Genomic DNA, 23,420 nt, shown 5'->3' with positions numbered 1-23,420 from the left:
CTTCAAAGTCAACACTCTCTTGAGAGTAAGGATAGCAAGGCCAGATACATTATAAATAGGGTTATGGGAAAAAAATCTTTATATCTATCTTTGCACATGATGGGTAAAATATCGTTGCTGTGGAAACTGGGAACAGCATTCCCGATGGGAATCCCTACAGGGGATAACACTCAGTGCTTTCTAAAATAAGAGCTGAAAACTGTGACCCCTTTGGGCCAATATGTTCTACAGTTCTGAGCCAAAAACAACTGCAATAGCCAGCACAGTACCTCTGAGCCCCTTCCTTTCCATAAATTTGTCCTGATCCAAGATGCAGCTGATTATCAGCTATCTGATTTCCTACCTAAGTAAAAATGTAGCACAGCTGCTCACTCATCTACAATCAAATCATAGGTGCATATTTCTCTGGCGCATGCTCTGCTCATTACAGAGTAGCCTCCTGAGCATGCCCTCTCTCTGATGTCATCACACAGAAATCATCCATCTCATGCAAGAATGACTGGGTCTTTTGTACACTGTGCTTTGGTGCTCCCTCTAATGAAAGAGTGTGAGTAGCATCACTTACCTGCGTAAGTTGCTTTGTCCCTTGTTGGCACGGATTTTAGTCCTCCTGTTGCAATAGCAGGAAAGGAGTTTTTAATAGCCTTTCTATGCACGCTCAAACTAGAAGTGTGAGATTATAAGGGGAAGCTTGTAATGGAGGCATAATATAGCTCTACTGCATTGCCAAGGGACAAATCTTACCATTTGCTTCTGATTTTAAGCCAGCATCTGCACCGTAAGAGGAGGAAAATCCCTGCTTCTCCTTCTTTAAGGTGTCTTCCACGAAGGATCCTGAACAGGAACCAAATGTAATTAAACATATTACAACAGCATTTCAACCTGGCCTATCTTCCTTTGTTGGCAAAAAGTGTTGTTTTTTTTTTTTTTTTTTTTAAACTAGGAAGCCACAGGAACTCTGCCAGTTTAAACCAGTGGCTGATCTAATTTTTGCTTTTGAAGCTCCCAAGCTCCTGAACTTTGTGAAATCTCCCTGAGGCACACTCCAGAGCTTCAAATGCAAAAGTTAGACCTAACCTGATTAAAAGCTAAATGCCCTGCCACATGCCTGCCAGGGCTTCAGGTTTGGTTTACAGGGGTTTAAGTTAGGTGCAGGGTGCAGAACTCCAGAGACAGAGAAGACCCAATGGCTGCAGAGTTCACCTGTCTGCATGTGCAGGATTAGTCTTCATCATATGTGTTCAGGCACTGCTCCCACAGCCGTGCCAAAGTTCAGCATCTCTAGAATGTGCCCTGCAGATCTGCTTTGGGTACTCCTTCCCAGTATGATCATTCTCCGATTTCTCTGCTCTAAGCACATCCATATGTCCTGAGCAAGAGATGTTACCTCCATTAAGCCCACTGCTAGAGGCACTAAAGACTTTGCCACTGTCCTTTGTCATGATCAAGAGCTCCATCTCCTTCTTTGCTGGGACATTCTCTTTCTCCAGCAGCAGGAACTTGCAGTCTTTCCGTAGGATATCATCTCCCTGGGAGCTCAAAACAGTTCCCCCTGGAATATGGATAAAACATTGAAAAGAAGGTGATAAATTTGGGCCAATGAGTCTTAAGTACAAGTCACAGCACAGTTGTTCATTAAAACATGAAATCCCATTATGATTGGGGTTGCCACTACTATAAACACATGGCAAGAGACACACTGGTCACTGAAGCTGAGAGGAAAGCTGTGCATTTCATCAGATTTCTTTAGAGGTGTGTATTTCATGAGCAGGGGAGTAACTGCTACTGGAAACAGAGAACATTTGGAATTTAATCATATATGGGAAATGATCTGCTCAATAGTCTCTTTATTTCTCAAACTTACTATAGAATCATAGAAAGTCAGGCTGGGAGAGACATCCAAGGGTCTTCAAAGCCAGCACACCTCAAGCTGAGAGCATCACCTTTAGCAGAGGTGCTCTGTGAAGCACAGAGCATTCCATATCCCTAGGAGCCAGATCCGGTGATGAGGCATCAAATTGTTTGTAACTTACTGAGGTGGCCAAAGAAGACTCAGAGGCATCAGTGTTGTCACCCTCCTGCCCTTGGGCAGTATCATGTATGTCTGAAATGGTATACAACCCTGAACTTGCATGTGAATTGACACAACTCTGAAAACTAAGGTACTCAGACATTTAATTCCATCACTTGAGCACAAATCTGGAATATACATGTATTAACAAGACTATCATAATTTTTACGGTATTTCTGTCTATTTTGTAAGTCCTGTCTTGAGAGTCCTCAGATTACAAAAGAAACCTATCTTTCTTTACAGGAAAAAATAAAAGACTAATTTGCAGCTCTAGAAGCTGCAGAAAAAGGCTGGAAAAGATGAATCCTAACAGTTTAAAGACCAAAGACCAGTAGAAAGATCTCTACAATTCTCATTAAAACCCTCCCCCAAACAATGTAATCACGCACGAGTCAGTTCTTTGACTGGTTGAGCCTGGTACTACTACAAAATGATATGTAAGAGCAACCTTACAAGTGTTTGGACTTCAAATAAAGAACCTTTTCACAGGCATGATTTTATATCCAGTTATTTGACTGTTTAGCAGAAATAGCTGCAATAAAATCAGCCAAGTTACTACAAAGTGGGGGAGGCCTGAATCAGACCAACTGATTTCCTCATTCTTCCTCATTCTTCAAATCAGCTTCTGGCTTATTTGCTTTCATGTCAGAAAGGCACTGGTGGGGGGCTTGGCTGGTAACCAGTTGTGCTTCTGAGAAGCCACATGTTTGTACCACTCCGCTGGCTGAATTTCTGACTCATTTGTGCCATGATATGCTTGAACAAGGCCAGCACTCTACATAACTTGCACAGCCATGTCTAAACAACTGTGAATGGCGCACTCACCTGCTGAGGCAGACACACCAGTACTAGCTATGGTGTTGCTCTGGGAAGTGTTCTTCAGCCCATATGCTGCAATGAAGAAATTCCAGAATAAGCGAGTTGGAGACTACCCACACGAGCCTTGGGTTGCACATCCTTTCAGTAGCCTTTTCTCATTGGCTACAACTCAAAAGAGTAAGGGCTTCCCCAGTGAATAACTGTCTAAAGCTTGCATAGGCATTGCTCAGAGCCATTCCTGTGCATACAAAGTGGAGGAAATGCTCCTCTGTATTCCCTTACTCCATGATGCTCCACACAAGAAAAGGTGGCTATGAAGAAGCCTCCTTCAGCATGAAGTTTCTAGTTGCTATGGAAAAGGTAGGAGAAGACAGTACACACTAGTGACTCACACACTTTCTCTAGGCTTAGATAGTTGCTAACCTGCAGAAGCTGCAGTGGCATTTTGGGTCAGAGTTGCAGAGCTTGGAGACAGGTTGTTTTGAACACCAAACACTGCAGAGAAAAATAATACACTGTGAGTTTTAGGAGACTTGTGGTGCAGATGCTATTCTGTGTAAAAACAAAACAAAACCAGTGAAAATAACAATGACCTCAGTGAATCCTGTTGGCTTGAAACCACGTCCAGGGCACCACCTAGCTGGATGCATCACAGGTCTAAGCATTTCTGTTCAAAGACTTTCCTTAAAACACCCCTTTCCCCTCAAATCAATTTTGTTGAAGATGTTATTGTTGGTCTAGGACAATAATGGCGACCATTTCAAAACAGGAGCCTGAGTTAGACCAAGAGGCCACTCTCACAGCTGCATGAACATTTCCAGAAGAGGGTATTTGAGAAAAAGGATTAATTCAGAAAACTGGCCCAGTCTGGCCAAGGAAAGTTTGAAGAAATAACCACATAGACAATGTGTCAAGGTAATGTCCAGAGAGAAACAAATGACTTTAAATATGGCATTTGGGGTGCCTGAATCAGTGTGGCAATGTTAGGACACTGGTCAGACTGCTCTTATACACCCTGCTCCCAGCGTGCTAATCAGAACCCAGCATGGTGGCACTGTACAGCATAGAAAAAATGTGTTACTGTGAAAGGAAGAGAAGTAGTTTAGTGATATGAAAGGGAGTGTACTGGAAGTTATGAGTCAAGTGTAGCAAAGGAAAATTACTGAGAAATTTGATAGAAGAGCGCTGGGGTCTGATGGATTAGGTCATTTAAGTTTACTTTTCAAGGAGTTACCTTGAGTTGTCCTGGGGGAAGAAACAGGCTGACCTAACACGTGTCATTCAAAAGAAAAGTTACTCTTCTTGGGAAATCTTTAGTTTTCTCAGCCTCTCAAATAAAAACAGTTGGGCACTAACACCAACTATACAGAGCAGACCTCAGAATAATTCCACTGAAGCCAAAAAATAATGGTTGTGCAGACCAGCCGCTGACACGGAGATCAGCAGCATAAAGGGAACAGAGTGATACAGGCATTACTTCATTGTATGTGTCTGCTAGGACCATTGTACTGTGAAAGGGTAAAGGGAAGAACAGAAAAATCTGACCTGTTGAGGAAGTGCTCAGGCCTGTGTTCAGAGTGGGATTGCTGGGAGCCAGGTTATTTGGAACACCAAAGACTGCAAAGGAAGAAGTGAAATGTTATTACCTCCTTGGAATCAGAATCTCAAGGCCTGCAGACCAGTGGCACACCCACAGCAATCTAAGAGCAAGGGTCACCTGGAAAGGTAGTTAGTGGAAAATTCACAGTAATTACACAGAGCAAAACCCTTGAAAATCATGACATAGAACCTCCCTTTTACTGAAATCACAAAGAGGAGAAAATCTTATGTCAGGTAAGTTGTAATACTGGGATAAGGTTAGAAAGTTTTTAATAGCATGCTATCTTAAAGCTTCCTCTGCTTTTTCTTTGAGCTGGAAAATACAGCATCCCTGGCACTTAGAAATGAGCCTTCCAGGGAATAACCAGTGCCAATACTTATTGACTGTGGAAGAATCTTTGAATGTGTAAGGACTGAAATGTTACGCCCAGTTATTCTTACAATGGATCAGGGTAATCCAATGTTAATTAGAGTCTAGCCCTAGTTTTGATAAGGAACTTGAGCCTGACCTCACTGAAGTCAGTAACAAAGCTTTCATTAAAGTTCAGAGACAGATCAGGCAGTCAAGACAACTGATCCTCATAAAGAAGGATTTTCAAATACAGCCAGTGTCGCAGCAGAGAGCACCAAGTTACAGAAAACTAGAGAAAATTCAAGTATATCCCCTGCCATCTCTATTCTTCCATCATTTTAATTCTCCTTGCTGTGCAGAAAAAGCACTGCTATTTGACCCAGTTTTAGTGTATCTCCTTCATGCCTGGGATGTCCAGGGAGGGTACCTGATCCTGTAGAGTGCGACATAGCATTGATCAAAGAAGAGCTCTGTGTCATGCTGTTGTGGTATCCACCAAGGGAAGACCCAGCAGGCAGAGTAGAGGACCACATGTATGAAGGGAGAGCACTATTCAGTATGGTCGTATCATACGTCCCTGACACTGGAAGGAAAAAAACACATGTGTAAAAACAAGTAGTGGTTTTCAATGAGACCAGGCTTAGGGGTTGGCATGGATTAAGGCATTTGAGGTTTACATGGCTGACAACCTGATTTGCCTTACATTTCAATCACACTAGTGGAGCCACTGGAATGAGTTACAGGTTACCACAGTATAACTGACCTCAAACACCAGCTGATCTCAGCTGGAGGATTTTAACCTGAATTTTAACTCACAGAATGAAGACTGACCTGATAGCACAACCATTGAGATCTCATTGTTTGTAGATGCTGTGATACCAAAACAAAACATTTAATGTGCTTTGGTACACGTTCCTGTTAATAAATCATCCTGGGGCATGAGACCTATGATTTCTGCTTCCCGTATCTGTAGCTTTGGTTGGTTCACTAGTGTGTTTGGACTGATACTGACAGTTTTAGACAGGATTTGAGCCATCAACAAGAAAGAAGGCAAGGCTTGCTCCTATACAGTAGTGTAGAAGAGCAGAGTGAATGTGAACACTGCTGCTTCAAGGACTGCAGTGATGCTTATACATAATAAAAGCTCATTATAGTATTATAAGTAGCATTTCTATTATTATTAAGCACTATTGCCCTTTGAACCATACAGTGTGGCCAGTAAATCAAACACTAACACAAATGTTGTCTTTGGTGATACCTCCACCTTGCTCTAAGACCAGAGACCACATCGCTCTAAGAAATGCTTGTTTACAGTCCTGATCTCTGCCACCCATACTTCTGATTTAAGGTTGGTTTATAGTTGAGTTAAAGCAGGAACTTGCTTATGTAAGTCAGACAAGGCACTAGAAAGCCACTCAATATGCCCCTTGGTAGGACAACATCTGGTCAGCCCTCTGGCATTCTGACTCATTTGTATTGCCACCATCACCTGGGACAGAGACCATGTACTCTTAGTATGATCTTCTTAGCATCTGGGGGTTTCTCTGACAGAAATTGTATGGGATGGCTCCAGCACTGCTAACCTTCCTCTGCCAAGTACCTGACTGAGAGCTCTCAGTAACCATCTTTGTCTCCACCACAGCTTTTTTTGGTATTGGGAGAGTACTTGACGGTGATCGAGTAGGGCTGCAGCTTGCTGATCGACTTCCTTTCAGCAAACGTTTCACATCATCCAACTCCGTCCCTGTCAGGAAAAACAAATCCAAAATCCATTGCTTCATTGATCTGTAATGAGGAATGCCTCATGCAAAGCAAGACACAGGGTTATTTCAGAACCCTCTAGCACTTTGATTTGAGGAAATAGTGGTTCATTTTTCCAGTAATGTTTCTTGTATAATTCTGCCCTAGCTAAACCACTAAGCAGAATCTACCCTTGAGTCTCCGTGAAGTCGTATGCTCTGCTTCCCAGCAACTCATGAATGCGGACTAGTTGCTAGGAATAGAGTAGCAGTGAGTGGGAAACATGTTATTGGTTCCTCAACAGGGAGTTTACTGGATGTTGGTCCTTGTCCAGAATGGGACAAGATCAACCAATATAATCCTGTGCTATCTAATCCTCCTCATGCTTGTTATTTGCATAACAAATGTAGTGTAGGCTAATTCTGGGCAATGGTACAATTCTGAGTCACCATATTAAAGCCTTTTTCCAGAACTCTTTCCTTTTCTAGGACTGCCACTGACTTCAATAGCAAAGCTTCAGGCTCTCATACTGACAAATAAGCACAACTACATTCTTGCAAGATCACCATCTAACCAGCAGCACGACTCCTTGTTCAGAAAGAGGATAGAAGAGAAATTTCTTAACACTACATTGAAAAAAGGATGACGTGCTACCTGTCATGAGGAAGGCTGGGTCGCAGAGACACTGCAGACATACCTAAAGTAGCAACACCCCCAGTGTTACACCTGATCTCTCTGGAATAAAAGCCATGGCACTTACATCTGCCAGAGGGTGACGCGCTCTGCAGTCGGACTCGTATTTCACTCTCTGTGAAGAGAAAAAAAGCAGATGATGAATATGGAGTGAAGTGCTCTTGTGCTCTGGGCTGGGAATGAGCCTTCAGACTGAAGTGGATTTCTTCCTTCCTGTTGCCCGCGCTACCTTGCTGTTTGCTTTGAGCAGCACTCATAGCCCATGTGCATTAGCTGTGCGTTGGTTTGGGTCACTTTTTGTTTTGGGTTCAGATTTTGCTACCTTTATTTCCAGAGAGCAGTATTTTACTCCTTGAAGTATTCTGTTGAAGTAAATATCATTGTTGGTGCCAGACAAACTGGAGGCCTAATTATGCAATCCTCAGTCACACTGATATTCCCACTCACTACAATTTATTATTATTGTCCTACCGGGTAAAAACTTACAGAGCCACAGGAAGTTTCAGGATTTTAAGAATTGCTAAATACACAAATTCCCTACTACTTCTCAAATGAAATTCACATTGTCAACCCTATAACAGGCTGTAAGATTTAGTCCCTTATAACCTGCTGACTTCTCTGTTAACTCATTTATGTAAGTCCCTCTTGACAAGAAATTACATTGAAATAAAACTGTCAGATCACAAACAGTCATTTATTTAAGCCAATACTCACCAAGCTCACCAAATACTCAGTTTTATTACTGGGTTTTACTGTCCAGAATAACAGACTAGTTAATCTGATCTGTTTCAGGCAAGCCTTAAAGACTGCTGTTCATAAGCAAAGTGACCAGCCATGGTGTGTGACACATGCTCCTCTAGATGAAATCTAACAGCACTATGAATGAAACACTGGCTTTGGCACACAGGTTGAGAATCTGACGGATTAGGATGATTTTCTGAAGTAATAGGAGAAACTGCAGCTGATTCTCTGCTATCTGTTTTATTATGTATGCCGTAGTTCTGCTAGGAGCTTGGGCTCTCCTCCTGTGCTGTGAGGATCTGAGATAGAATAATTGGTAACTGTGATACTCTCCATGAGGCATGTGAAAGAGCGCACTTTGTTTTATATCCACTGCTAAAATTAACTTGGATAAAGTGACATTATAGTTGCCTCCTCAAGCAACTGGGAACAGATATTAAACTCTTCCAGAGCAATTTACTCCTGCTTTCTCCAACGCTGCTAATAAATTAGTAGAAGAGCTGAATGATTTAAACAATGCAGAGTTTTACAATGACTTGGCTAAACAGACCACAGCAAGTTCGCAATTTCCTCACCATCCCCCTACTACCAGCATAAGATCATTTCAGGGAATAGCACTGTGGTTTGTCAGACAGATCTCATTAGAGAAACATGAATACAGTTATTGAGCTTTCCATGTTTAAATACTTCAAAGGAGGTCACAGAGTATGGATGGACTAAGTTTACGGTGGTAAGCAGACAAGGCAGAAGACGATGTCCTGTAGCCCAGATGCCCAGCTCCCTAAACAGACCCTCCTTTCTGACACAGTCCCAACCATCATAGCCTTCACTGGGATCAAGTTTTCACACCAAGCTTGCTTAAACAATTGCTCATAGATAAATGTGCATTAGTGCAAATTTATGTAGCTTATCTGGACTGCTCTAGACTCAAACTGATTGATTCCAGCCAAGGAACAGGCCCATTTAACATACCTCAGATCATACCAAAGGAAACAAAGGAAGCCACTGAAAGAACAGTATCACTCACCTCGACTTTGGCTTCGTCCTCGTGTGGAGGCAGATGCTGCGAACACCAACAAGAGAAAAGCAACATCAGACTTCACTGCCTGTTGATACTATGAAAATGAATGCATAGACCTTGCTCACAGTGCTGTGATTCAGGCAGTAACCTTATTTATTTGGGGCACAGCGAGGGAAACTGAACTCTCAGAGTTTATGTCAAGCTGCCTTTACACCTCTTTAGATGTATCCCAAGGAATATGTAGCACCTCTAGCATTTCTGAACAAGCTGCTGTTCCTGTTTATGTTGCTCATAGACATCGATTTCACATGTCAACAGGCCAGGAGGAACTTAATAACCATATTTATACCATCAGCTGAAGTTGGATGCTATGAAACCTTGACTCCTCCCTGAGCCAGAAAGATGACCTAATCATACTGTTTCACTACCTGCACTGGGTAAAACCTGCAGTTTAAAGAGTGGACAGGGCAAGCTCATACCTGCTGACAATATGCAGTGTAAATATATCACTTGATATCCAGTTGATCTTTCTAGTTACACCATATAAACACAGCCAAGCCTAGAAAAAAGCTGGTGGAAATGCATACCCAACAGTGGCTCAGAATTTTAAGGGGCTGGGCTTTCTCACTTGGCGATATTCCTCCAGGTATGAGACAGAACATGTCATAAAGTCTTGCATGTCTGTGTTCTCCTGTCCATGTCCTATGCTGTGTGGGAGAGGTGGGTCGTAAGAGGAGCTGAGGTTAGCAGATATACAGTAAATGCTAGAGACCCTTCTCTCAGTGGTGTTAATGTAAATGCCAAATAATTCCTCAGAAGTCATGGAGCTGCACTGGCTGCCCAGTAGAGAGGCAGCATGCGCATAGTGGGACACAGCAATCTGCTTCTGCCCTTGCTAAGTTTTACTCCTCCTTGTGTTCTTATATATGTGATGTGCAAAAAGCTACCTTAGTCACCAGCTCACAAGACCTTGCCATAACAGAAAGAACATACCAAGCTCTTTTCTGGGGAACTCAGGAGAAGAGTTAGCACTGGAGCTCCCTGCAAAGAACAGAAGAGTGTTCATTAATATTTTGTACAAGATCATAAAGAGCTTTCTAAACATATCTTCCTGGTACTTGTTTGATCTCACTGGGTAACAAATATTGCCATTTAAAAAGAGCTGTTCAGGACTATATAAAAGACCTGCTCATGTCCTTCAACAATATGCCACAACAACTCTTAAGAATGAGTATTACTACAAACAGGACTCTATCATTAAAACGTATCTGTTGTGGCTAATTTCCTAGCAAAACCACAATGGGATTCTGTGATATTTAAGACAATCCTGCATTAACATCCTAGAAGTCCCAACTGACTTCACAGTGTACTACAAATTTCCCTCGTTCCATGGCATGTTCTGTGATACCTTCGTATGTAGCATGGCGGGTGACATAGGTTTTTCTTTCAAATGTTGAGCCAGGTGATTTGGTGAGAGTAGAGCTGGGAGACTGGGTTTGTCTGTAGCCAGATGATGATGATGAAGAATTCATTCTACCGCTTCCACCTATAGGTAAAACAAATCCCTCCTTAGCAAACTGAAAATATGTCCTGGATATAAAAGGGGACACTATGTTACTGTCCTCTGAGCTGGATAAATTTGCATTGGTAACTCAAAACTAAACATGGGCAAGAATCACATTTGTATCTAACTCTGATGGTCCTCAGCATTCAGCACAGAGAAGTTTTAGAAGGGATCTTGCCACTGACGTCACCAAGAGTAGGTTTTGGCCTAGGGGAACAAACGAGCCATTTCCTCTGAGCAGGAACACATCTGGATCTGGCTGGGGCTGGGGTTTGATTTGGATACAGATCAACATGTAAACTCCATTGTCATACAGCACAGACCACAAGAACTGAGAGATGCTTAAACCAAACTCAGAATTCTGAAGGATGCTGTTCATGAGTTGGGGGAGAGCATAGATGAGCCCACTTTCCTTCCAAGACAGGTATCCACATCCTCACTTAGTCATGCCTTAGTCAGTCTGCTTCCAAGAGAAGTGAAAGAAGCGTGAGTCAGACCCAAGGCAGCCTGGAATTTATTAGGGGCTGTTTTATTTACATACAGAAGAGAATTTCCTTTCCTAATTCACATTTGTGCTGCAGAAAGAGAACTAAGCAGCTGTAACTAATGTGTGGCTTGTGGGAGGATCAGGCTCTTGTATGACATTTAATGCTGGAGATTGCTCAGACTGCAGCACAAGGGGAATCTAGTGATAAAGAACAATGTATCTATGATGAACAGCAAGATGAGACTGGACTTCATCTACCCAGCAGTGCAAGAAGAGTAATCCCTTGGGATCTCAACAGAATGCTTTCTTGCCTGTTTTCCCCCTTTACAGTGACCTCTTTTGTTCTTTGACTTCTCCCCACTTCATCCAGTATAAAGAACTACAGTGACAAGTGAGCCTCTGCTGGAGGTGGCCCAAGCAGAGCAGGAAAGCAGAGATTAGACAATGTCCTGCAAAACCTGAAGAGCTCATTATCTCAGAAATTCAGATTCTTTTCTCCTCCAAATACTAAAAAGAAATAACAGGGGAAATGGCAATCCTGCAGAGTCATTTAAGTTAGAGTTTGCAGGGCTGAGTTCTGTTCTCATTTAGACTGGTGCAAATCTAGACAATTAGACTGATACTTTCACTGGAGTTATTTCACCCCTTCCCTGAGGTGAAGTGACTCCACACTCCGGGCTTTAATTGGTAAGGAGCTGAATTTTAGCTTGGAGTATGGCTAATTCTCCCTCTGAACTTTCAAACTACACTGCACTCACTCTGACTTGTCAGGTCTTTTGCAGCATGGAGAGCATGTTCTTAAACGCCCATTATCCAGTCTGTCTCACTGGGGGACACAGGAAGGGGTGCGCCAGAAACCTCTCTGTGAGGTTTATTCTCCAGAAGCCTTCCCTATGGCAATCCAGAAGCTGGAAGAAGAACATTTGTTGAGAAGAACCCTATTTTTACAGAATAGACAGGAAGTACTTGGTTGGCAGCTCCAGAGAATCTTCCAGGTAGTTCAAAGTGCTAAAGCCATGAACACGAACAAGGAAATATTCTTAAATAATCTTTTATTCTTAGCAAGATCAAGAAACAGAAACAACAAAATTGTCTGTGAAACAAAAATGTTCAGCAAAGTTTTGATTTGGATATCCTGAAAGGAGGGAGGTTTGGTTTTTGAATGACTCCAGACCAGCAGAGATGGCATTTTTTGTTGTGGTTCCCCTGAATGGTGAAGGATGTTTCAAAGGTTAAAGACAACTAAACTGAAATCAAGTTTTCTCTATAGAAAATGGAAATTTTGCTATTTACTCATACATCCTCATTGCTTGAGGAAAACAAAGCTTTAGAGAAGGAATACCTTTGCTTTGAGTGTTTGTAGTTTCTACTTTCACAAACTCTGTTTTCCTCACATTTGACCCATCATACCTTTGTACCCTGAATCTCTCCTCATCTAAACTGCCTTTGCTTTCTGTTCACTTCTTACTTACTTGAAGTCATACAGCTGCTGCCATGGGTGTAAGACCTCTTTTCCACCCCGCCTCCTCCAGTATGGGATGATGTTTTGAGCCCACTGCTACTCCCTCCCTCTGGAAAAGATGAGCACAAAAACATTCTCTCAGAGTAAAAGATGACGAGAAGAGTAAGGAAGCTGCAAGATGAGGTAGGAGGTACCAAAATTGGCCTTATACTCAATTACAAAAATAGCTTTGTGTCTCAGAACTTCTATCAGGACTGCAGAGTAGTGTGTCGGTAGAGCACTTAAGCACTCACACTGTAGACCCAGAAGGTTTGCAGACAAGTTTTGCTCTGGATATGGGCTGAAGTATGTTCCTGGTAACTCTCATCATACACGAAACAGAGCAACCACTTTCCAAACCAGCTGCAGCAAGTTAATCAAGAAATGCAGTGCTATAAAGAGTATGGAGGATTCTTCCCTACTTATTATACAGAGGTAGAAATCACCTGTGACCTCTTATACTACCCAGAAGGGTAGTACGCACTGTTGCCAACTGGGTAAGATGACAGAAGAATACACTGCATCCACAGTAGTGGAAGCTGATGACACACCACTTTTGAGCCTTGTCAAGACAGCCCTGTCAAGAGACAGTAACTGTTGCAGCCCTTTGAGAGTCCAGTCTACAAGTTTTAGCAAACTGCATGGCATCCTTGTTTCTGATAAAACCCAGACAGTTCCCCCGATACTGCTCCTCCTCTCCAATAACAGTATTTTGGGGAGGCATTTCTGAAAACAGCTTCTCTTAGGGAAGCCTTTCTGCACCCAGGAACTTGTAGAAATACCGCAGCTGAATTTTATGGAGGGGCACAAATCACTGAGCAAGTTATATAGTAGATCATAATTACTTACTGGGTGGTAAGGAAGTCAGTCTTGTGGTTATAGTCTCTGTAATAACTGAGAAAAGAAAAGGTTGTAGAAGTTAATGCAACTTAATCTAGCTAGTCAACACTTCAGTTCTGCTTCATTACCATAGAGGAGCAGGACTCATTCATGGAAAATTCCCTTAAGACTGTACTGTCAGGGAGCTGCACCCTCATTAACACGCAACCTTTTTCCTGTTTTTGTTTGCAGGCCCTTCTCACGGTGTAGTAACCGAGCACACTACTACCATGAAAGATTTTTCTTTACTAATTCTCTGTGAAACATGGAAGTACTATTTCTGGGTACTTCTGAATCTCAAACATTGCTGTAATAGCAAAGGCCATGGTCAGACCCCGTGACTAGCTTCCTACTAGTTAAATCCCAGACTGTCAGCAGTGAAACTCACCCTCTGTTTTACACTGAGCCAAAAAAAAAATTAAAAACATTTAAAGAGCATGTTCTGGGCCAGGTAGGGCATTAGTATCAGTGGCAGCAAGAGAATCCAAAAGTCTGTGCTATTGGGCAGTCATCTCTGGTGATACACTCAGATTATAGTAAATGTTTCTAAATGTTTCATATTGCCCCATTCGATTCCTTATTTTAACTTTGACAGGCAAATACAGACAGGTGCAGAACCTGAGGTTCTGGATCTCTGCTCAGTATTCAACCCCTTACAAAACTGGGCATCCGGTTCTGGGATTTTTACTGTGCAATGTTATCTTGTGATAGGAAAATTTAAAAAGTTCTCCTTACGTCTTTCAGTAACTTCTGATCCATCTTGCCTCGTTTTCTTTGTTACAGGATCCATACCATTGCCACCTGAAGGAAGAACATAGAGATGGCACTGAAAACGCCATGCATAGTAGCAGACGACAACAGCTCCTCAAGGGTCCCACTAGTTTTCTCCTTTCAGCTAGAGACTGGACTGTTTGGAAGCCACCTGTGCCAGGGATTTTACGATGCTTTTCCAAAGCAATGTGAGTATTACTACTAGATCTGTACTACTCTCCCACTAAAGCATAAGCAGCACAATGCAGCAGGGCTGAAAGAGCAGGAGGGATTGTGAAGCCATCAAAGGAGATGGGGGTAATGAAAGCCCCTAGGCAAAGCCACTTAGTGCTGGAGAAGCTTAGATCTGGCTTTATATCCAGACTGTGGCACTTCACCATGGCCTTGTCTTGCCCTCATCAAGGTTTGAACAAAAACAAAGGATCTAAACACCACTCCCACCCATCTACTCTGGGCAGGATTCAACAACACATGATTAGTAATGCAGACATCTGCAGGAGTTCTGCCTCCAGTAACTACCAGACTCTGCCAGTGCTGCCAGAAAGCATAAGCAGAGATACTGCTGCACTGTAATGGCAAAACTGTGTGCTCTCAGGGTGTATTGATGCTGAAACCACAGCACTGATTTTACTGAAATAGAAAAAAACACCTGAGGTACTTTTAAACTAGTTATTTTGGGTAACAAGGAACTTAAGGTAAGAAAGTTTATCTTGCTTTACAGGCAGAGTGGTGACAGCTTGGAGCCCATGTCTTTGGCTATGGGATCTGAACTAATCAATTTAATGTTAGCTCAAGTCAATCTAGATAGTATGGGAATCAGTGGTGTGAGGAATCAGTGGGGTGACTGCTGTGTGTATTCTTCCTTCATGACTTGGATCCCTCTCTAGTCAAAACCAGAATCCCTGGCAGAGGTGTGAATGTCTGCCAAGACAGGAATACCACAAAGACATACTGGGATTGTGGGAAAAAAAAAATCAGCCAAGAGAGAAATCTCTTCTGTCAGAACTCTTCTATTCCTCACTCCTCATCTCTCTAAGATAACATCACCTTGTGCAGCCACAAACAGAAAGAAGGAAGAGATTTTGATTAGTGCAGAAGGTGATAACAGGCAAAATCTTTACACAGCCTTTGAGGACCCCTTCCTAAACCTGAAGAGCAGCCATACAGGTAACATCATACTTAACTGGCTGAATCTACGAAAGCTTTGGGCAAATTACCTTTCAAGTTCTCACAGTCCAGCTCAAGGCAGAACTCAAGATTGTGCTCTCCAATCCAGGTATCATTTGGGCTTGACCCTCTTGATTACACTTACTCTTCTGCAAAGCATCTACTAAGCAGCCTCCCTGGATGTTAGGCTTGCATTGCCCAGGTATAAATAACGATATAAGGCAGGACACAGCAGAGAATTTGGAGGAGTACCTGAAACTTAGTTACAGTTCTGTGTTCGAGCAGCTCCTGCTATTCTCACAGGAACAATCTGAGCTTAGAAGGAAGCCCCTGTATGTCATGCCTCCCTCCACAACTCAGCTGAACTTGGTGGAGAACACCAACAGCACCCAGAGGCCCAACTCTGTGCTCCATAGCTGAGGCTCCTGCAGCCGCACCCAAGTTCTTACACAGCCTCGGGGGCAGGACACTACCCAGCCCTCCCAGTGCCTGCCAACACAGGGGATTTCCACGGGATTATTTCGGGTGCTGATTCTGAGGCACATGCAAGACTGGAGCCCTGAATCAGGAAAGAGCTGCTACTCCTGCAGGATGGCAATATCTTGCAATGGAGGGGTTCCTGGTTATTTACTCCAAGAAGAGGCAATTTCTCTGTTACTCTTCTTCAGAGTTTGCATCAGCAGTGGAGATATCTTTAAAGTTCCTTTCCTAAACACAGATGCTGGAAGCTGTTGTCTAGATGACAGCACTTCTGGCTTTTACAACCTTTTGGCAGGGAACACAGCTTTACATTTGAAGCTGGTTCCCTACTGCTTCATAGCACTAGAACTCCACATCCTTTCCGCTACTGGGTGGCTGCATTGGTCACAACACTGGAAGCAGCCAGCACTACCACAAAGTAAAAGTATTTTCCATGTCCTCCCCTACCATTGAGAAAGGGGAATCTTTTGCTCTGACATCAATCAGAAAAAAATAAATAAATAAGGAGACGAGTTTAAGGCATACCTCTGAAACCATCCTGCGTCCCACAGCCCAGCCCTGGCACGTGGTGCACTTGGTCTATGTTGCATGTGTGTCTGCCATGTGACTGCAATAGTCAGCCCAGCTGCCAGTAGATTGACTAAGCCCGATTTTCATTATTTGCCAGGACTGACTCACTTCAACTCCTATCAAGACTCAAAAAGTCAAAGCTGCAAGCTATGTCTGAGGCAAAGTAATAATGCTGCTGAATCAGAAAAGCCGTCTGCAATTATCCCTGAATGACAAGCAGGAGCTTGTGAAATGGGATCACTCTCAAACAGTGCAGGCAGCATATGAGAAGGCAACACTGTTCTGCTTTGACATAAATCGGGGGTTGGAGAGTGTTGGTGGCACCCATAAAAACAGGGAACTTGCAGACATTAATGGCATGGGGAATCAGGAGAGGTTGCTTCTAGTGCTGTCGCACTTGTGCAGATTGCACTGAAAAGCAGGATACTGGCAGTAGCCCACTTCCGCACAGCGTGTTTAGATCTGTGCTTCCCAAAGAAGCCCAGCAGTGCAGGGTACCCCTGCACCCCCCATTCCACCTGACTGCAGCACAGCACACTGGCAAGGTGATCCCATTAAAGTACACATCACTAATATAAACTCAGAAGCCAGACAGGACACCAAGCAGACACTTGGAAAAGAACCACCGAACATCTCACCTTAAATACAACTGTTTAACCCGTTTTGCTGGGCTTGGTGTGCCGCTTCCTTTCACTGACAGGAGGACAGATTCACTGCAATGGCTCTTCTAGACATACAAATACACCCCGAGGATGCTAAGCCAGTCTCAGAGGGGACATTCAGATCCCTCTGGTTAGTTTGGAAGCTAGATGTTACTTGTGTGCAATCTCTTAGTCTTTATTACAGACATTTTTCAAAGGAGAGAGGAAAAACTATTTTATAGCCGTGAAGGCATGTTTTAATGGAGATAAATGAAAGCAAGCACACGTTTCAGGGCTGTTTATTCCTCCATAGTGGTCCTTCCAGCTTTCATCTGAGAATGATGTTGCATTCTCACAGCACCCATCCTTTCAGCTCTCTTCTCTCCATCAATAAGTCTCCTGCAGTGAGGCACTCCATTAGGAAAAGAAGCACCAGCAGGTGCTGAGGTTAATAATATTTAATGTCAGAGGAACTCTTTGATCACTAATACACTGATATTCAGTAGAAGCCTCCAAATCACACCACTGGCAATGTGAACAGCAAATGCCATGGCTCCTATCATACCTAGGGTGCCCCTTTCTCTCACTCAAGCCTTTCAGATGCCTCTGTCCCAGGACTACTAGAAGTGGTTAACAAATGGCCCTCTGTCTCTCTTTCACCCAGTAGTCTAGGAATTTGACCTTCCTATTCTGCAGTTATTCTATCAACCCCAAAACAATCAGAAATAAATCGACCAAATTAAGCTTTTAAATCTGCCTGTTTAGTACATTCACTGAAATGATGCTAATGCCAGGGAAGCAGTTTAGATGCCTGAGCAAAGCTTGGATGTGCTGTAGGAACCAAATTCTACTCTTGTTGCAACCTGTGCTGGACTCTTGGACACTAATTTGTGCTCGTTTCCCAGAGCACGAGTAGGAACACTAGTTGCACTTCACTCGGCACTGCCAGGTGCCTTCCTTTCAAAAAAAAGTGCCTTCTCAGTGCCTATTTCACTGTGCTACCCAAAGAGAAGCAGTTCCAAAGCAAGGCCATTCTGACCTGCACAAGACTCTTGCTTCCAGTACACAAAAGGAGCCGAACAATCTGACATTATATAAAAAACGTCACAAAACAGGTAGGTGGTATTAGCACCTTTTGCAGCTGAAGAAACTAGTCACACAGAAGCACAAGTGACTTACTCGAAGTTCCTCTAAGAGCCAGTCCAGAGACAGGAAAAGAAGGGAGGTCTTTTACCCTTTTGTTTCGGTGTTCAAATAGCTAGACCCTGCTGCAGAAAGGATGCAAACTGATTCTCAAACCAGACTTTTCTTACTTATCATGACACAGCTTCAAACACACCTTACAGTGCCTCTTAATCTTCTACGATAAAAACATGGCCAAAAGCCCCTAAGCAATAATGCACTGCTGATAACTAACCTTACTCGTCTGAGATAAAGCAAAGTTTGTCCATGGCAACACAAACTTTCATTCAGAAGTAGTTCCAGGCATTCTCAGGACTAGAGATCTATTTAATATTTTGTCCTCCACCTGCCACCTAAAGTTTCAATTTACAGTCATTCCTGCAGAGAATTTTTCTGCATTTTTTTTAATTTTCTGCAGAGAACACATGCAGATAATGTATTTCAAATTGCTCAGCTTTTAAAATAGCCAAGAGATGACTTGTATGTCACCATTTCACTCTTACTTACAGAATCGAGAACATTCATCTAAACTTTATCTATTTGCATAGAGGTTTCATAGAAAGAATTAAAAACTTACCCACAGCCTGGCTTCTTCTTACCTCCCAACAGATATATTCTTCTCACTTAGTATTCATTTAAGAAAGAGCTATATGCACTGACAAACATATAAACCAAAACGACCCAGCTCGTATTTGATCTTCTTTTTACATTGTATACCCCGTAGAAGAAACACTGTCTCCTCTACTTCGCCTGAGAATACAGGGTTGCCCTGCAAGGACTCTGGAAAAGAAATAATATGGAGGATATTTTGTCTTCTTTTTTTTTTTTTTGGTAATATAACTTACCTGAAATTCTTTGGTTAATGAACTGGAAATCTGTCTTTCTCCTCAGCTGTTTCCTTTCTAGCAAAATTTGCCACCTACACTTTATACTGTGCCCCTCCAAAGGTGTGTGGAATCTGAGTGATCATCCAAGAATGTTCACCTCTTCTCGTATTTAACCTATTCTACTCTCCGTCCTCTTGCGCTTTCCTACTTCTCTGCTCTTAAGCAAGCCCTGACAAAGGCATATTGTGGTTTCCTGCCTCACCCTAACCTTCCAATTATCTGACACTCACTGGAAAAAAAAATTGCCTCCAGGAATCAAACTTTACTGAAAGCAAGAATGCTCCTACTTGTTTGCTCAGGTAGATTAACTATTTAGACTCCAGACAGGCAAGGGCATGAAAGAAAAGAAATAGTTATGGCACTGCTTTTTGATACATGATCTGAGCATGTTAACAAGTCCTTTTCACCTGTTTGGGCTTTTTCTTACAGAAAGTTTGTGCAGCACCTGCTAACTTCTCTGCAAAGCTGGCTGCAAGCTAATCACACTTTGCCACTTGCAGACAATGAGCCAAACTCCCAGCTAGCACAAACTGGTGCAAAACCACTTAGGTCTGCGGCCTGGACTGGCTTGCAGACCCCATAGATATTCATGCTCTATTCAGGAGGCAGTACTATTAATAAAAGTACACCAGACTAAGCAAGGAACAAAATCTCCTTCATGTCTGACTTCTGCAGACTTCTCACTCAATAGGAATCAGAGCAGAGGAGCAGTCAGGATGGGTGAAGGCAAAACTCCACCGAGCTCAAGATCCTGATTCCCATCTTGACCCAAATCAAAAGTCATGTGAAGATTATGTGAACAGAACAAGCATAGGTTGAAATTTCCTGGTGTACGCTGGAGACTTCCTGAGTGAAAGGTAGCAACTTTGCAATCATTCTTTGATGGATTTTTTCCCACTAATTTGTCCTATTAGTTTTGAATCTGTACAGTATTTTAGTAAGTAAGACATCATACAGCAAAGCTTAACTATACCTTATGCGAAGATTTTTGCTCCTACTGAATATGGTATTGCCATTTGATGCCCATGTTTCTGTTGGAATTCAGCTGGAATTTACTATGGCTTTTCTCACCCTACATAGGTTTTGAAGGACTTATATCATTGAACTGAAGACAATTTGATGCTTCATATGTACTTTTGCATATCTCTTTTGAGGGACTGCAGCCACACAGTGCTAAGATCATACTCTGTTCTTTTAAGTTCCAGACTGAAAATTTCTAAAGGTATATAGGAACATGGTTGGGACACAACCCTGTGTTGCTGCTCCAAAGGCTAGGCCCCAAGCTGTTGATGGGGGGAGAGACATCGCCAGAATTCATCAATGCATCTCCTAAATCCTAAAACTTATATTTATCTTTACAAATATAGGTATTTATGAAGCATAATTTCCTCCCTGCATGGAGCTATCACAGCATCCTTGACTCTGTGTCCTGAACATTCATCAAGGGGTATTAAGTTGTCTAAACATTCTGCATGTGGTAATTAAGTCATTAAGAGATGTAGATCTTAGCCTGGGACCTGGCCAAACTGCCTTTGGCTTACGCCTTGACACAGAGGATAGAAGTAGCTTTAGCTTTATGATTGTCATGCCACATAAAGATAATGCATTACTGTCCCTTTTATTATCAACTGCACTTCGACCTGACACTTTGATCACCTCATTGTAGATCTGCTTTCAGCACAATCCACAGCTGTGTACTTCTGACATACCCTGTCTGCTCACAGACAGAAGTTCATGAAAGACAGCACTGAATACACTAGGCTGCCCTAGCTCTGTAACACTCACCAGCATGAGTGTGACTCACTGGAACAGCCCAGAGAGAGGCTACTTGAGCAAGAGATGGGATCTCACTTTAATGTCCACAGGACTAGAGGAATTTTCTCCCTCCTTTACCTTTGTATTCCAGTTTTCTTTATATATGTATACAGAAAAGAAGTAGCCATAGCAATTTTGATACAATAAGAAAAGTACAGTATTTGCTATGCAAGCAATGACAAGCCACTGGTTTAATGTTTCTTGACAACAAATTGTTTCTGGAACTGCTCTTCATGAGTCATTTTGCCAATTTCTTACAGGGAAAAAAAAAAAAGGAGAGGTGGGAGAAATGACATAAAGGTGCCTTAAAAGGAAAATGGAAACAAATCACACCTTGAGAACCACTGACTCTGCATTTAAAAGTAGAAATTTAGGAGATGAAGCTGGTAAAATGTGCCTGAGGAAACACATTGTTTCACTCAAGTTCCTAATGGGCAAGTGTTGATATCAAGAACATAATTTACAGAGGGCCTGAGCAACCTCCCATTTTAATGCAATCAGTGGTAGCCTCAGGTGTTCAGATCTACCGAAAGCCAGGTGCTATCTCTACCTGGCACAGTGCAGTGCACTGCAGCAGACTTAGCTTTAGGCAGCTGAATCCCTTCTTCCTCCAGCACAAGAGGAGCCCAAAGATAGTGTCAAGGCTGAAGCATTTGGTCTAGTTATAGCTTTCTTCTAGGATCTTACAGATAGGACTATGTGTTCATGGCTTAGAAACTGCTGAGTAATGATAACTTGGTATCAGTGATGTCCAACGAAGCTGCACAGCACTGGATAAGGTGCTATGCTACCTGCACACACTGCTCAGGCAACTCTGTCCTAACTGATACATGAAGTATACAGCAACTGAATCAGCCATAAATCGGCCTAAAACAGTGAAAGTCCACACAGAGGTGGTTCATGGAGGGAAGAAACCACACCTATTTCCAGGTAGCAACTGCAGTTCCCTCTGTGCCTAGGCTTTACATGCTGAGGCCAGGCAGCTACCAAACCAACCAGAGCCTTGTGCCTGAGTCACTCCTTGACTCAATGTCCTAAGTCCAGTTTGCATATCACTTGAGAAACTCATCATGACTAACCTCAGGCATGAAAAAAAGCCTTGTGGAGAACTGCTCGTTGCTTTTTGGGTGCCTGGAGGTGAGTAATGTCAGGATGCAGAACAACTTTGCTAACACGATCTCCCAGATCCCAAAAGAGTTTGATGAGCAAGAGAAGACATTTTGACTGCTTCTATTCATTAATTATAAAAGTCATACAGCTAAGAACTCTTTCCTCTTTCCTTCTGAGATTACACAGCACTCGACACAACAGGAGGCCTGCTGCTGCTCCTATGTTTCACCATAGTGCAAATAATAAATAGCAATAAAGCTATATATACATATGCAGCATTATCAAACATTGATCCTTAACAGTACAGGACAAACCGAAGTTGACTGGTCCAGAGAGGAGAAACTGGACTATTCTGGTGGAGGAGAGAGAGTGGAAGGAGGCAGAGGAAGACTCAGGCTTTCTGATCTTACTATCTTACCTTACTACTAGGTGGATTGAAGGAGCGAGACCCCCTCAGGCTCATGACCATGTTTGCAACTGCACTGTATCTCCACCTTGCCTGCAGAGAGCAGACAGCTTGACTCTTCAGAGATGTGGAAGGACAAACGAGCCACCAGGATCCTATCTGCTCTACAGTCCCTGGCAGCCTGCTGCCACAGGCAGCTTGTCTCTCTCTGCCTGGAGACAAGCCTGTGCACACAGATCATAGGGCCATGACGACTATCGGGTGCACTGCAATGCAATTGCCTAGTAATTACCAGCAGGCAGCCCAACCCTGCATATTCCTAGCTGGGGACAGATGTGCTGCATTCTGCCTTGTGTGTTTAGAGCAAGTTTTGGTTACTGATAAATACAAAGAAAATGCATCTGTGACCTCTTAAAGTCCCCCCATTCTCCATCCAGCTTCTTCTGTGCATCAGTGCTTGGGAACATTTTCCATCTTGGTACTGGTCAGGCTGTGCAGAAGTTGGCTGTCAGAGCCACATCAGGTCACCAGAGATGGCATGGAGGCAGGGATGTCAACAGACTTCTCTGCAACAGCGACATATTGTCCTCTCTCTTGCTCTGCTTCCTACCTCATCCATGGCAATTAGGGAACTACCACAGCTGTCCAGCAAAACTCAGCATCTGCCAGGGAAGGCAGCCATGAAGCAGATGGACTGATCACTGCTGCTCTGAGGGATATCACTGTGGGTTTAAATTAAGTAACTTTCATCCACGATACTTCCCTCTTTCCTAGGGCTTGAATGATAAATAGTACTTTTCACTTTGTCCTCTAGATAAGAATTGCCTGCAACATCCTCTGCACACGCTGGCACAGCTATCAGCTGGACTGAATCTCTTACCTGGTGCTGCTAGTTACTCACCGTCAGCACACCGCCCAGTATGC

The 23,420-nt window shown here is 42.9% G+C and overlaps 1 protein-coding gene across 1 annotated transcript in view; it reads right to left on the bottom strand.

The window, feature by feature from the left end:
- Positions 1–23,420, bottom strand: part of COL17A1 (collagen type XVII alpha 1 chain) — a 64,060-nt gene that overhangs the window by 23,008 nt on the left and 17,632 nt on the right. The window contains exons 2-16 of the mRNA XM_062580016.1: positions 14,203–14,268; positions 13,438–13,482; positions 12,560–12,658; positions 10,445–10,582; positions 10,030–10,077; positions 9,043–9,078; positions 7,342–7,389; positions 6,442–6,585; positions 5,269–5,424; positions 4,436–4,507; positions 3,314–3,385; positions 2,897–2,962; positions 1,388–1,552; positions 745–834; positions 566–610 (exon numbers count right to left, since the gene is read on the bottom strand). Of these exons, the coding sequence (XP_062436000.1) occupies positions 566–610; positions 745–834; positions 1,388–1,552; positions 2,897–2,962; positions 3,314–3,385; positions 4,436–4,507; positions 5,269–5,424; positions 6,442–6,585; positions 7,342–7,389; positions 9,043–9,078; positions 10,030–10,077; positions 10,445–10,582; positions 12,560–12,658; positions 13,438–13,482; positions 14,203–14,268 (1,290 nt within the window). The remainder of the gene's footprint in view (positions 1–565; positions 611–744; positions 835–1,387; positions 1,553–2,896; positions 2,963–3,313; positions 3,386–4,435; positions 4,508–5,268; positions 5,425–6,441; positions 6,586–7,341; positions 7,390–9,042; positions 9,079–10,029; positions 10,078–10,444; positions 10,583–12,559; positions 12,659–13,437; positions 13,483–14,202; positions 14,269–23,420) is intronic.

Source organism: Rhea pennata, chromosome 7 (assembly GCF_028389875.1).
Source record: "Rhea pennata isolate bPtePen1 chromosome 7, bPtePen1.pri, whole genome shotgun sequence".
In the NCBI taxonomy this organism is placed as follows: Eukaryota; Metazoa; Chordata; class Aves; order Rheiformes; family Rheidae; genus Rhea; species Rhea pennata.
The sequence above is the reverse complement of the archived record's forward strand: the minus strand, read 5'-3'. Positions and strand labels throughout refer to the sequence as shown.